Genomic DNA, 13,681 nt, shown 5'->3' on the forward strand with positions numbered 1-13,681 from the left:
CGGGGGATGTCTAATATGGTCTAAGGGATAGGCCAAGAAGACACCAAAAAAAAGGGGGGGGGGGACTGGGGAATAGGGCAAAAAAATAATAAGAGGGGGGAGTGATAGAAAGATAAGATAAAGAACAAAGAAAGAACTGTTACTATTTAGATGGAGGGAGCCCAACAACCATGGCTTCCCAGACAAGTGTGTCTGTGATCCCTGGCTGTAATTATTCACCTCAGGAGTTCAGTCTACAAGAGCTTTGGATCAGTGCTAAAGAACCAGGATTCTAATGCCAGCGCAGCCCCTAGTGAGCTGAGTGGCCATGGCAGAGCACTGGGTCTGTTCCTCATCTTGAATTTGATCACTTGAAGATCCTTTGAGTTTTAATAGTCCCGTGTTCTGTTCTGAGCCTGCACATCATTGAGAACCGCTTTGAGAATGTTCCCTGATATGACACGAGAATCTGCTTATTTATCGTATGTGTGGGTGCAGAGAATCTAGGAGTGTGAACTGGCAAGGGAGACCATCAAAGTGCTTTTGGGTGAGTGTGGGCGTAGGTCCTTCCTAAGTCACGAGGTTAGCTAATTACTAAGAGCATGGCTTCTGGCAAGTGGTAGACACTTTGCATTTTAAGGCCGCTGAAGTGATGAGCCCAAGTGAACACCTCGTGTCTGGCTCCTTAGGGGTGGCAGGAGGCTGGGTGTCCGGGGCCTTGCAAAGCACGTGGTGAGACTGCTTCTTGGCACTGGGCAGGATGCATCATCTCTCCTTCCACAGCCCTTAATGAAGTGTGCAGCTCTTGTCCTCATTAGGCCCCAGCATCGTCAATAAAAGAGTCAATAAACCCGGTTGATGGGGTTGGGACCGAGGGGCTGAGATGCGGCAGCCGCGCATCCACAGGGCAGACGTCAGCTCGGCCGTGTGTCGTGACCCAGCATCCAGGGATCAATAACCAGCTCGGAATAAAGTCCAAAAGCCTGCCCTCCCCAGCCTCCTCTCCAGACCCATTTTAGCCAGGGTGGCGCGATGCCAGCCGGCTCCTGCTTTGCTTGTAGTCCCACCCCATGCCATTCTGGGTGCCAGATGCTTTTGTTTCTTCCTGATTGAGTCCCCTGGACACCCCATGGATGCATATTTAGTGAGTGCCCACCTGGCATGAGAACATGTAGACGGCATCTCCGAGCAGCCCAGAGGCTGGCATGGGCCCTGTTTTGTGTGTCTTCTGTCTGCTGACAGCGTGTGAGGGGCCCCAGTGGACCAGGAGGTATATTCTCTGCATGTTGTGCGGCTGGAGTCCATTCCTGGCTGCTATGCATCTCTTTAGATAGCCTTATCTTATCTAATTACAAGGAATTTCAGATTAATTTCGTGGCCTCTGCTCCAAGGACCTCTTATCTGTTGGGGGCCTTGTATTTTGACCTTGTCATTCTTTTGTTGTTTGCCCTTTAAGGGGCAGGCAGCTTTCGAAGGGGATGCTAAGATCTTGCTGGAATTGGGGCTGGGGGAGGGGAAGAAGAGGGAGGCCGACAGATCTGGGGTTTGTGTATTCTGCTCCATCCCCCTGCCTGTGTGAGGAGACAGCTGGCTGCTTACTTCCAGGACAGCCACATGGTACCCAGCCACACAGAACAGGCCCCGGGCAGGGACTCGCCGGCTTGCCAACCTCTCCAGATCCCTTGATATTTCCGACCGAGCAGTAAAGGACTCTTGACTATCACGTTTTGCCTTGCCTCTCTCCACCTTCTCAAAGACTCCTCGGTGTGGTTTCCATGGCTACCCCCAATCAGATCTGGCTTCTTGCGAAATTGGATTTCAAAGAAGGACAAGGCTTCAAAGGAATTTGTCCATTAACAGAATGTCATTAGGAGTGAGGCTGACTGCTGAACCAGGGTCCTCAGATGATTAAGGAGGGGCCGCGCTCATGTGTGGAGGCAGGTTTCTGTCTGCAACGAGGAACCTTGATGCAACATGACAATGCCGTATTGCAATCTGCCAGTCACCCACCGCACCCTACCCAACTCTGCACCTCCCTCTCCCCCTGTCTCTCTAAGACCCAGAATGGATGTAGAATACCTATGCCTCGAGTTTCTGCTGCCTCCTTTGGTAGAAGTAAGCCAGGCAGTGAAGGCCTGGGAGGTCGTAAGATTACCTGGGTTCATTGCTCTTCCCCAAATGACTCATTAGCTTGTAGCCTATATTAGCATTTACAAATATCCTTGAAGAAGTGGGAAAGGTTGTCAGATTTCCTCCCACTGCTGAGAGGGAAGGCAAGGCAAAGTGCTGGGGTTACATACAGGAGGGACTTTGTTTTCCCTTGCCTTTTTTTTTTTTTTTTTTAGAACGGTTTCAGATTTAGAGAAAAATTATGGTGATACTACTGAGAGTTCCCATATATCCTCCCTTGCCTTTTAACACGTCATAAGTACCCAAAAAATGATTCCAGAGCAACCTACAATTTTATAGAAGGAGCAGTATGATAAAAATGCCCGACAGGGACCTGGTATTTGCTCCAGAGCCTGGAGGAGGCGGCCTGCTTGTGGTTAACTTTTCCAGAGCGAGAAAGGAAGAGCAGCGGGAGCTAGAGTCCCCAGAGACTTCCCAGCCCGTGTCCCCCAACCCCAGTCCAGTTTGCTGCAACTTGTGGGTGGGGTCATGTGATCCCCAAACCATTCCTCTTCAGATTGCCGGATGTGGACGCGTAAAGATGCTCGAAGCCACTGCACTCCTTAAAGGATCAAGCCCCCAACCTTGGGAAACTATGCCAGGCAGTGCTACCCCACATCCTTCTGGACAGTTTCTCCTTGTGGCTCCCGTCCCCCCTATTCACAATTCCGTCATTATTTCCCCTGAGGCTGTCAAAACCACTTCACCCATCTTCCCTGTGTCCTCTCCCTTACTGCTCCCAATCCTCCCCACACGTTCTGTGGGCAGAGTCTGAGACTAGAGACTTCATGTTTTAGAAAGAAGGAAAACGGTAGAGGTAAAGTGAGATGTGTAAGATCACACACTACACAGGTAGGTTGCTCGCCAGCTCAGAATTGTCAATGCTCCCAAGTGCACACTCAGCTGAGTTCAAAATCCTCATTCTGACTTTCAAGTCCCTTCACAATAAAAGTTTTCTCGACAACCACAATTTCCCTACAGTGTCCGGTAAAAAGGGTATTAGCTGTTCCTCAAAGAAAAGGTTTTTCCGTCTTTGTTTACTCTGGTCTTTCCACCTGGAAAGCCCTCCTGCCCCTTCAAAGTCAGGTATGTTCAGAGCCCATCTCGAATGCCACATGCACCATTAAACACACATGCACCCACACTTCCCTCTTTTTTTTTAATATATTAGTCTTCCTCCTTTTACCGCTCATGACACTGTCTACCTTCATGGCACTGGGTTTATCGTACTTTATTTTTTAAATATGTAATTTATCGTCAAGTTAGCTAACATACAGTGTATACAGTGTGCTCTTGGTTTGGGGGGTATTGTGCTTTAAAACCCCCACAAAACTATTCTGCGATCGCTGAGACTCACAAAAGTTCAAAGAGATGATAGAGTGATCCTGTCTACCCCTTACCCTGTTTCCCTCAATGGTAACATCTTGCAATATTACAGTACCGTGTCACAACCAGGACACTGACCCCCACTGTACTTCGGATGAGGGGAGGAGAACACGTTTTCTGTGGTCTTTCACTCCCCCCCTCCCTTAGAGGGAAAAGGCTTGGTTCCCCTCTCCCTCACCCTTCTCTCCAGATTGCCCCTCCCCTTCCTCACATCCTTTTAGCCTCAGGGAGGAAGGGACACAGGGCTCCCTGTATCTGCTGCAGCCCTGCTTCTGCTTCTCCTAAATGTTGGTGGCTTTGCATTATTTATTGGGACCTACGGCCATTCCCTTTAGACATCCGGTTTGCCTGAGATAGTGAACGTTCTGCCCTGGTTTCCTGGGCGTGTATGTGCGAGCTGGATCGGGAATTGCTTGCTGCTGCTGGGCTGGGAGAGGACGGCTCTCCTGGGATTCTGCCTCTCCGCGCCCCGTTTCGGGCACCACCGTGGATTTTAAGCCTGTCCCTTGAGGTCAACTGTCCAGGCTGAGGATAGAAAGTCTCCCAGGGGACCAGGTTCCTTTGGGTTGAGTCTTTGTGCTGGTGGGGCTTTGCCTGTGCGGCGGCCCCCCCGCCCCCAGGTCTTCCACCTGAGGGCGCCCCGGGAGTGGCGCGTGCACCCACGCACAGGTGTCCGCCCCCCCCCCCGCCCCCACCGCCCGGGGCGCGCCCCCCGCCCGCCGCGCGCGCCACTTCCTGAGCGCGCCCCGGGCCCGCGGCCCCGCCCTGCGGCCAGGCCGGGAGGCGGCGGCAGAGACAGAGGTACAGGTGCCTCCGCCGGGCGACCGCCGCCCGCCAGCCCGCCCGCCTTGGCACCAGGCCTTCACGGCCCCTCTCCCGCCTCACACTCCGGCCTCCTCACCGCCCGGCCAAATGCAGGCCGTCGCCCTCCCCGAGGAGATCCGTTGGCTCATGGAAGGTAACGCCCTGGCCCAGCCCCAGGCCCCCTCCCGCCGTCCCCCCCTCCTCCCGGGGGAGTCCCTCTGGTGCGGAGCTAGAGGCCCCCACCCGGGACGCCAGAGGCTTCCCAAGGCCGGCCTCTCTTTGCAGCTCCATCACCCTCCACCTTCTAGAGCCTCAGGGCTTCTAGAACCCTCACTCTGCAGAGCCACATTTCATTCTGCCCGCTCAGGGTCCCATTCGCCCCGCTCAGTTCCACATTTTCTTTTTCCTCGAGGCGTCTCCACTCCTCCACGTAACCTCCCAGGCTTCCGAACCACCTTCCAGCCAGGTCCTCAGGGGCGCTCCTCACGTTCCCGTCTCCTGGGGACAGCCCCCCACCACCGCGCCTGTGGGGCTTTGCCTTCTTCCTCCCTCCCCAGCCCCGAAGTCCCTCACCCTCCTGCTCAGAGCTCCCCCGAGGCTCTCAGGGGGGTGCGACGGGCTCGTGGGATGCTGTCGGCCAAGGCCTGGGGGTTAATGGGAGTTTTGCTGGCGCCCAAAGCCCGTGCCTTCCCTCTGCCAGCCTGCAGACTTGTGGGGCGGGGTGGGGGCGGGGGAGGTCTTGCTGCCCACCCAGGGCAGGCTGACACGCAGTATTACATTTCTGACTTTTCTAGAAATGCCCCATCCTAGGGTGTGTACCTTCAAACTATCGTTCCTAAGCAGTCCTTTTAAGAGTTAAGGTCATACTCAGCAACACTCGACACATCTAAGAAGGATGTCTTCTTAACACTCGAAATATCACCTGCTCCATTCACACTTTTTCTCGTGCAAGAAACTTGCTTCCCTGTAACTGACCTTCCTGGAAGGACAGAGGCCTGGAATCTGTGCTTGCATAAGGGCCCCAGGAGGAAACTACTCGGAATTAAGCCTTTTGGCATCCGAGTGACATTTTTGACACATATTTAACAGATGGCCTGCTTTGGGCAGGTCAGACTTTTGGCAAGGAGTATTTTTTTTTTTCCAGTTTCTCTCAATTTAATTGGTTTTATATCTCCATTACCTTGTTATCTTGGTATAAATGCCTCCTAATCAAATATTTGGCAGTCCTTTTGGTCTCTGTTTGTAGCACTGTTTCCAGTCTGGATTGCTTCTATGTAAAAGCTGTCAACTAGGTATTTCTTTTAAGGTGAAGCTTCCAAAATCCACTTTACTTATGACCTGAGTAAATCTAAACTTTCAGAGTAAAAAAGTATTTATAGGCTAAAATAGCATCATCTGGGTGTCTGAGAAGAAGCAATCCAGCCTTTCCCTCTGTTGTTGGTTGAATATTCGATGTTAAGTATAAAGAGGCTGTGAGTGTGGTTCCTGGGAGACAAGGAACTGTGGCGAAAAGTTTAATTCTGCCCTTGCATTAAAAAATATAAAGTGATTCTTTTTATTGGTATCTGTCATTTGATGAGAGAAAACCTATTTTACAAGCTCATTAAACTATACTTCCGTTCTGTGTGCATCTTAGTAGAAAATTCCTTTTTATTTTCAGAGGCTTGCAGTGAAATCCACTCCTTCAACATTTTTGATGTGCAGTTCTTTATTGTTCAAAACTGACACTTTGGTAAACAACTCATTTCTGCACCTGCCACCTTCCTTTAGCTTAGATTATTTTCTTGTTAGCTGACTGTTTTTAATTGAAGTCTTCAGATCTCCTTCTAAAGCAGAACCTTTGTTTGCTGACAAGTAGAGCAGGGTATGAATGGAGATTAATTGCATGTCACATACTTCTGTATCAAACTTGCTGTGTCTTAACAATGTCTGTTGGTGCTTGCATCTTTAGAATATACAGAGGAGTCTGAGATTAAATTTTAAGGAGCTTCGTTGGTTAATGTATTTCTTTAAGGCCTTTTTTTTTTTAAGTTTGCAATTGGAATCTGAATCCGAACTAGAGGGGAAAAAAGATAAAAGTGGGATTCCAACCAACCAATAATTCTATTGAAAAATGTTTGAAGACTATGTTTTTGAAAGGTTCATGTAATCATAGCAACATATTGGTTATAGATTTTTTTAAATATTTTTTTTACTTTTTTTTAGATTTTGTTTTTTATGGAATACAGTCTCTGGTGTAGACCAGTAGAATTATTCATTGTACTACAAATAATTTGTGGATATTAGAAACCCATAATGGCTATCAGTTTATCGTCTGTTACTGTGTACTTGTCTCCCCCCTTCTCTGGCCCCTCCCACACACACTTTTTAAGGTTAACTGTTGACAATTAGAAAATATGTAGGTCCTGATCTCTATATTGTCACTCAGTGGAGAGAGTCACAGGGTGAGAGAGCTGCCACTTTAGTGCTGCCACATGGCTGTGGTGGTGGGGTTTCCACAATGAATTACTACTTTCATAAACCAAGGCATAAGCATTTGCACGGTGATTTAATGCTGGCCATCACAGCCATAACTTAAGCATTTATTTATTTATAACTACACGAGCATAAATGACAGGGGCATTTTTGACATAATGTGTGTGCTTTTAAAAATAAAATATGCAAAGCATTATGAAAGGTTTATGCCAAAATTTTGCATAAGGAAGAAGGGAACAGAAATGCTGAAGGTCTACAATTAATTTTGTTTAAGGATAAAATTTTAAACATTTGGAAATGTTTCATTTGACCCAAAAACTCAACTTCTGGGAATCTGTATTACTGAAATTAAAGGACAGGAGGTATGCGTACAAGGATCCATCTCGAATGTCCATGAGTTGGGAAAGGTGGGGCGATGGTATGAATGAATTATCCATCTTATGGAATATTTTGCAGCCATTAAAAAGAATGTACTGTATCTGTATATATTGGCTTGGAAAATGTCCATAGGTTTAAGACTAAAAGCAAGGCGCACAATAACATATATGATCTGTTTTTGTTTGAGAACAAAAAAGTGAACCATGCCCTCCCTCCCATATATTATGTACTATTTTGTAAGCCTAGGAAGAAGTAAGAATATATACCTAGCTGTTAGCATTGGTTTCTTTGGGAGGGGAATAAGAAGGTGGGGGAGACAGAGATCATTACTTTTATTTCATACACCTTCATGTTGTTGGAATTGTGACAATGACCATGTATTAACTTTTGTTAATCAGATAAACAATCAGTAGCGTTCTTTAATTTTTTTTTTAATGTTTATTTATTTTTGAGACAGAGACAGACAGAGCATGAACGGGGGAGGGTCAGAGAGAGAGGGAGACACAGAATCCGAAGCAGGCTCCAGGCTCCGAGCTGTCAGCACAGAGCCCGATGCGGGGCTCAAACTCATGAACCATGAGATCATGACCTGAGCCAAAGGTGGAAGCTCAACCGACTGAGCCACCCAGGCGCCCCAGTAGTGTTCTTTAAAAGAAAAAGGGACAAACAAAAGACAAAAAGAAGCTTGCAGATGTCAGAGTGGTCAGAGTGCTAAAGGACCATTAACTGAGGTTATGATTATGTTTTTCTCTTGTTAGCTCTGGGGGTGTGTGGAGGGTGGGGATTTTTTTTTTTTTTTAATGCTTTCTTGGAGTTTTGGCAAATGTTAAAGCAGCGAGAGTACTTTTAGAGTAACTCAGGAAATAGCCTCCTCAGACTCTGTCAAGCTCTCTTATAGAAATTGTAACTAGTCCATATCAGCAAATAAGTACCTTACAGATAAGTAAAATGAAAAGTGTTTGTTTACTGCCTTATTGAAAGAGGAGGAAATATTCAGGTCAGTTTTCAAATAATCAGGCTTGAGATGTAGAAGCTATCTTTTTGTTTTTGTTTTGTGATAACCATACTGAAAGCAAAAACAATGGTGTGCTGGCAGTTTGCATAATCTTTGCTCCATAGATATAAACATAATCAGTTTCTTCCTTGTCTTTCTATCCCTGCTTTTGAAGTAAGAAGCACAAGAGGCAAGTATGAAGGAGGTTGAATATATATTTATTTCTTCAGTTCAAAATGTGCCGTGTGTGATGGAATGGGACCTACTGATTTTACCCTAAGAGCTAATAGGTGCCAACTACCTACAAGGTACCTAGATCCTGCTGGGAATGTGGAGTAAAGCCAAAACAACATCCACATCCCAGCTGCATTTAGTAGCAACTGCTGTGTGAACACTAATTCTGATATGCCTATGGTTACTAATTTTTAAACTTCCTTGGAAAGAAATAGTAATTAATCATTTCCTTCTAGATTGTTCTCCAGATTTGTTTTGGTCGATGCAACCAACCCTAAAATTCTTTTCAGTACAGTAAAATTCCAACTCTGTGGAACTGGTAAGAGTGAGTTACTCTTGATAGTTTGATTCTCTTTAATGAAGCACTCTAACTTTTTATCATAAAATTTGTGATTAATCTTTTTCTAAAATGTATTTGGAATTTTTCTCACTTCCTCACTTTCTCACTTCCTCAACTAGCCAATCTGTAACTCAAGAGTTGTTACAGTGAATATAGGTTATCAAACTTTGTGGAAACATATTGAGTTGTTTAGAGCTGTTTTTGTCCCAGTTGCCCCCGGACTGCCTTGTGAAGGTCAACATCTGTTTTCTATTTTTATTTTTGTCACTTTTTTCCTACTGCAAGGTCGGGTCTATCACTTTACATTGCTCTCAGTGGTTCTGGAGCCATACTGCTACTGGAATATGAGGGAATCAAGCTTGTTGGGATTGAGATGTGTAAAAGAAGGTATGAAGGGCTCTTTAGATGAACACAGTACCCAAATCTTTAGGTGTAGACTTTGTGACATGCATTTGGCTGCTCAAGAGTCTTTTTTGCTTAATTTCTGATACCGGGTTGTCTTCTAGATAGGAGAGACTACCGGCAGGTGAGATCTAACCATTCTTCTTTTTCCATGTTAAAATTTTCTCTGATTATAAAGGTAATAATGCTCATTGTAGAAAATTTAGAACACACACAATGATACACAGTCCCCCATGGTCAACAATTGTTAAAGTTCCATGTATTTCTGTCAGCTTTTATTGTATGTACGTACTTTAAAAGTTGGGACATAGTGTGTGGATAGTTTTATATAGTGATCTTTCCACTTACAGTCTTTCAATTCCTAAGGTCTCTTGAGAATTTTCTCAGATCATTAAAATTATTTTTTTCTTGCCAGTGATCTAGAAGTTATATATTCAGGTGTTATTCCACTGATATTTTTTCTCTTATGGCTTAAAAAAAAGCACCATATCCCTTTGATTTAGCAACACTAAGAATGAATCTTTTCTTTTGGCTCTTTCCTCTCAGGTGAAATGTGAAATTCCTGATATAATCTGAGATTTTAGACTTAGAATTGTTAATATTTTATTATGTATATTACAATAATTATTTTCTGACATTTGCATAATATTTTTAAACCATAGATATAATACTGTTTTTTTCCCTTTGATTTGCTCATTGCTTACTTTTTGTACCATGGTTTTTTCATTCTTGAACTTTTAATTTTATCTCTCTTAGATATTTAGACTGGGCTAATATGGTGGCCACTAGCCATAGGTGGCTATTTACGTTTAAATTAAATTAAAAATTTCGGTTCCTCAATTGCGCTAGCTACATTTCAGCTGCTCAGTAGCCATGCTGGCTACTGGATTGGACAGTGCATAAGGCCCTAGTAGATGATGATCTAGAATATAATACTGGGTGAATTTCTCAAGAAGGGTTCCTTTAAAAAAAATCTTTTTTTAATGTTTATTTTTTTTGAAGAAGAAGAGAGACAGAATGCAAGCGAGGGAGGGGAAGAGACAGAGGGAGACACAGAATTTGAGGTAGGCTCCAGGCTCTGAGCTGTCAGCACAGAGCCCGATGTGGGGCTTGGACCCGTGAGCAGCGAGATCACAATCTGAGCCGAGGTCAGACTGAGCCGACTGAGCCACCCAGGCACCCCTCAGGAAGGGTTCTTTGATACTACACTTCCTTATCCCCTGCATGTCCAAGAATGTGTCTATCTAGTTTCATATAAACTTAGGTGTGTAGGGGCGCCTGGGTGGCTCAGTCGGTTAAGCATCCGACTTCGGCTCAGGTCATGATCTCGTGGTTTGTGAGTTGGAGCCCTGCGTCAGGCTCTATGCTGACAGCTCAGAGCCTGGAGCCTGCCTCGAATTCTGTGTCTCCCTCGGTCTCTGCCCCTCCTTCGCTTGCATTCTGTCTCTCTTCTTCAAAAATAAATAAACATTAAAAAAAAAATTAAAAAAAATTTGAAACTTACGTGTGTACAGAAAGTTCTAGACTTGCACTCTGCCCATTTCTTCCCCTTCCTACTAATTCACTCTCTAGAAGTATCCCATTATCTTCTGGCCTTCAGTTTTGTGGAGGAGAAGTCTGATGCCAGCCTGATGTATTTCTTTTGTAGCCCATTTCTCCCACCCTCTGCCTAGATGTTTATAGGATGTTTTTCTTTGCTCTCAGAAATGTCACTAGATAGTGTCAAAGTTTTAGATTTTTAAAATAACTTTTCTCAGTTTGTAATGAACCATTTTGACCTGTAGACTCAGGTCTTTAACTTGGGGAAGTTTTCTATTATCACTACTTCTGCTCCATTTGCTTTATTTTGTCACATTGGAGTATACTTTAAGATATATTAAACCTTAAACTACTGTCTCCAATTCACCTTTTTTATTGTTCTATCTGTCACTGACTTCATCATGATTTTAAATTCAGCATTCAATTAAAAAAAAAATTCCATGTATTTTTTCCTTATAACTCATTGTTTCCTTGTCATTACATCTGCAAAGCTCTGGCTTATAGATCTGAGTTTTTGTATGTTTTTGAGAATACAAATTAGAAATTTTCTATACATCTGTTCTTTAATAATAAATCTACTTGGGGCCCCTGGGTGACTCAGTCAGTTAAGCATCCAACTTTGGCTCAAGTCATGATCTCACAGTCTATGAGTTTGAACACCATGTCAGGCTCTGTGCTGACAGCTCAGAGCCTGGAGCCTGCTTCTGATTCTGTGTCTCCCTCTCTCTCTGCCCCTTCTCTGATCATGCTCTGTCTCTCTATATCTCTCAAAAATAAAGACACATTACAATTTTTTTTTTAAATAATAAATCTACTTCAGAGGAAGGCATTTTTTTCTAGTTTTTCAAGATGATCTTTTCTCTTTGAATTTGAGTGTTTTCTCACAGGTCCTGTATGGTTTTGTCTGTGTGTGTGTGTGTGTGTGTGTGTGTGTGTGTGTGTTTAGTTTGCCTAAATTCAAATCCTGACTCTGCCACTTTCTTACTACCTGGTTGACTTTGGGTCTCAGTTTGCTCATCTGTAAAATGGGAATCATAATAGTACCTATCTCATAGAATTTACATGGGGAACAAAGGAATGAATATTTGAAAAGAACTTACAATAGTGTCTGGCGTGGACTAAACATCATATAAATATTTGGTAAATTTAAAAAAATTATTTTCTTAGAGAAAGTCTTATTGATTTTTTTGGTTTAGTTTGTTTTGTTTTGTTTGCTTTTGCCTCTTTATAGGAAAGCTCTGAGGTGTGGCCTTTTACCTATGTCGGTGATTCACCCTTGCCTCTCTAAATTAGGGGAAGTTTGTAGGGGTTCTTTCCGAGTCTCCTCCATTTCTATCCTTCCTTAGATTAGAGTCCAGTGATCATTCTATGAGAAAATTTATGGAAGAAGAAGAGATATTAGCTTCATTGTTAACTTAGGAAAAATATGGGCTCCTTACCTTGTTGTAGAATGCTGTGTGTGTGTGTGTTTGTGTTTGTAAAATAGTACTTTTGCATTACTTCTCAGTAGAAAAAAAAGAAAGGTTTACTCTTCCTCTTCTTCCTTTTTGTTTTTTAAAAAAACATTTTTTTAATAGGTAGAAATATTTGAGCTTCATTGTGGGTATACCCTAGGTGTTGGGTGGGCTGCCCCGACCTTTTGAACTCTAGGCATGATCTATTCCCTGTGGAAGCCCAGACGTCTCCTCAAAATCCTAATAATTCTCAAGGAGCATGCATTCTCAGGGTACTTTTCCTTCCAGGCTCTTAACTGCCCTGAGTCATGTAGGCGTAAACTTTTGGTTCCCAAATCGGATGATTTTGTTTCTCAGGGGACTTTTGGCAACACATGGACACGTTTTTTGTTGTTGCAACTGGGGAGGTGCTATGGAATCTAGTGGGTAGAGACCAGGCCTGATGCTAAACTTCCTACAATGCATAGGACAGCCCCCACAAGCAAAGAATCATACAACCCCAAATGTCAGTAGTGCAAGATTGAGAAACCCTGGCCTAGATAGACCCTTTTCCTCAGTTTCCACAAAAGCCTACTCATGTGAAGCCCCTGCAATTGTAGAAGACATCACTGGAATTTTAGGGGGAACAGGAGGAGGGATGAGGGGTTTACATAGCAGTAATGCAAATTATTTCAATTTGAATATTAAGCATCCCTATTCCTAAATCTTTGCCACCCCAGTCATCAGAGAGTGCCCTCTGACCCTTCACCTGATGTAGTTCTCAGCCTGTGCTTTCTCATAGGCACTTTCTCCCTTTATCCTATCTGGAACAAAACCAAAAAGAAAAAAGAAAAAGACAACAACAACAACTCTATTTCCCTGGCCAACTGAAAAGATAGTTTAGCTGTCTGTTGAATTTTTTAGGCTCCCCCCACCAACACCCACACAGAAAACAAGTTACTTTCCCAAACGGTGACAGTTGTCTCTCTAAGAGGAATTTTGGTGCCACCAATTAAGATAATAACATTTTTTCCTCATTATATACTTGTAATACTTAAACAATTTTCAGTCACTTTAAATATTGGAAAAATAAGATAAGTTTCAAGTTTTACCATCATCTGAGAATCTTAACATATTGACATAACTATCATAGATCTCATTTTTTCACGTCATAAGCCATTACACCCTACAGAAATCCTATAATTTCTGCTACATTTATTCATATTTATTTCCCCTGTGTTTCCAAGTTCATTGCTTGCTTTTCCGGTTTGTCAGTGCTGCATTATAGGTTAGATGATTCTAACAGATGGCTTTTCAGGTTTGGAGTCTTTGAGTTCCACTGCTTAATTTTACTATCCAGCTTTTACATGGAAGATAGGACAGATGTGGGCTCAGGAACAAAGTGGTCTTAACATCCAGAGAGCAAGCTTTACTGAAAGCTGATGGGTTTGATAAAATAATTTATGGGTTACTTAAATTCTCATCTAGGGTCTCCTCCTAACATTGTTGACATTCTAATGTTAGTATGATACAAGGAAATAAGGTGTT

At 43.8% G+C, this 13,681-nt stretch overlaps 1 protein-coding gene across 3 annotated transcripts in view; it reads left to right on the forward strand.

The window, feature by feature from the left end:
• The first annotated feature begins 4,317 nt into the window (after window positions 1-4,317).
• SKAP1 (src kinase associated phosphoprotein 1) overlaps window positions 4,318-13,681 on the forward strand; it is a 287,749-nt gene continuing 278,385 nt past the window's right edge. For all 3 annotated transcript variants that reach the window (XM_030296974.1, XM_030296975.1, XM_030296976.1), the window contains exon 1: window positions 4,318-4,492. In XM_030296974.1, the coding sequence (XP_030152834.1) occupies window positions 4,447-4,492 (46 nt within the window). In that variant the 5' untranslated portion in view covers window positions 4,318-4,446. The remainder of the gene's footprint in view (window positions 4,493-13,681) is intronic.

The sequence above is a fragment of the Lynx canadensis genome, chromosome E1, assembly GCF_007474595.2.
Source record: "Lynx canadensis isolate LIC74 chromosome E1, mLynCan4.pri.v2, whole genome shotgun sequence".
NCBI classification, from domain to species: Eukaryota; Metazoa; Chordata; class Mammalia; order Carnivora; family Felidae; genus Lynx; species Lynx canadensis.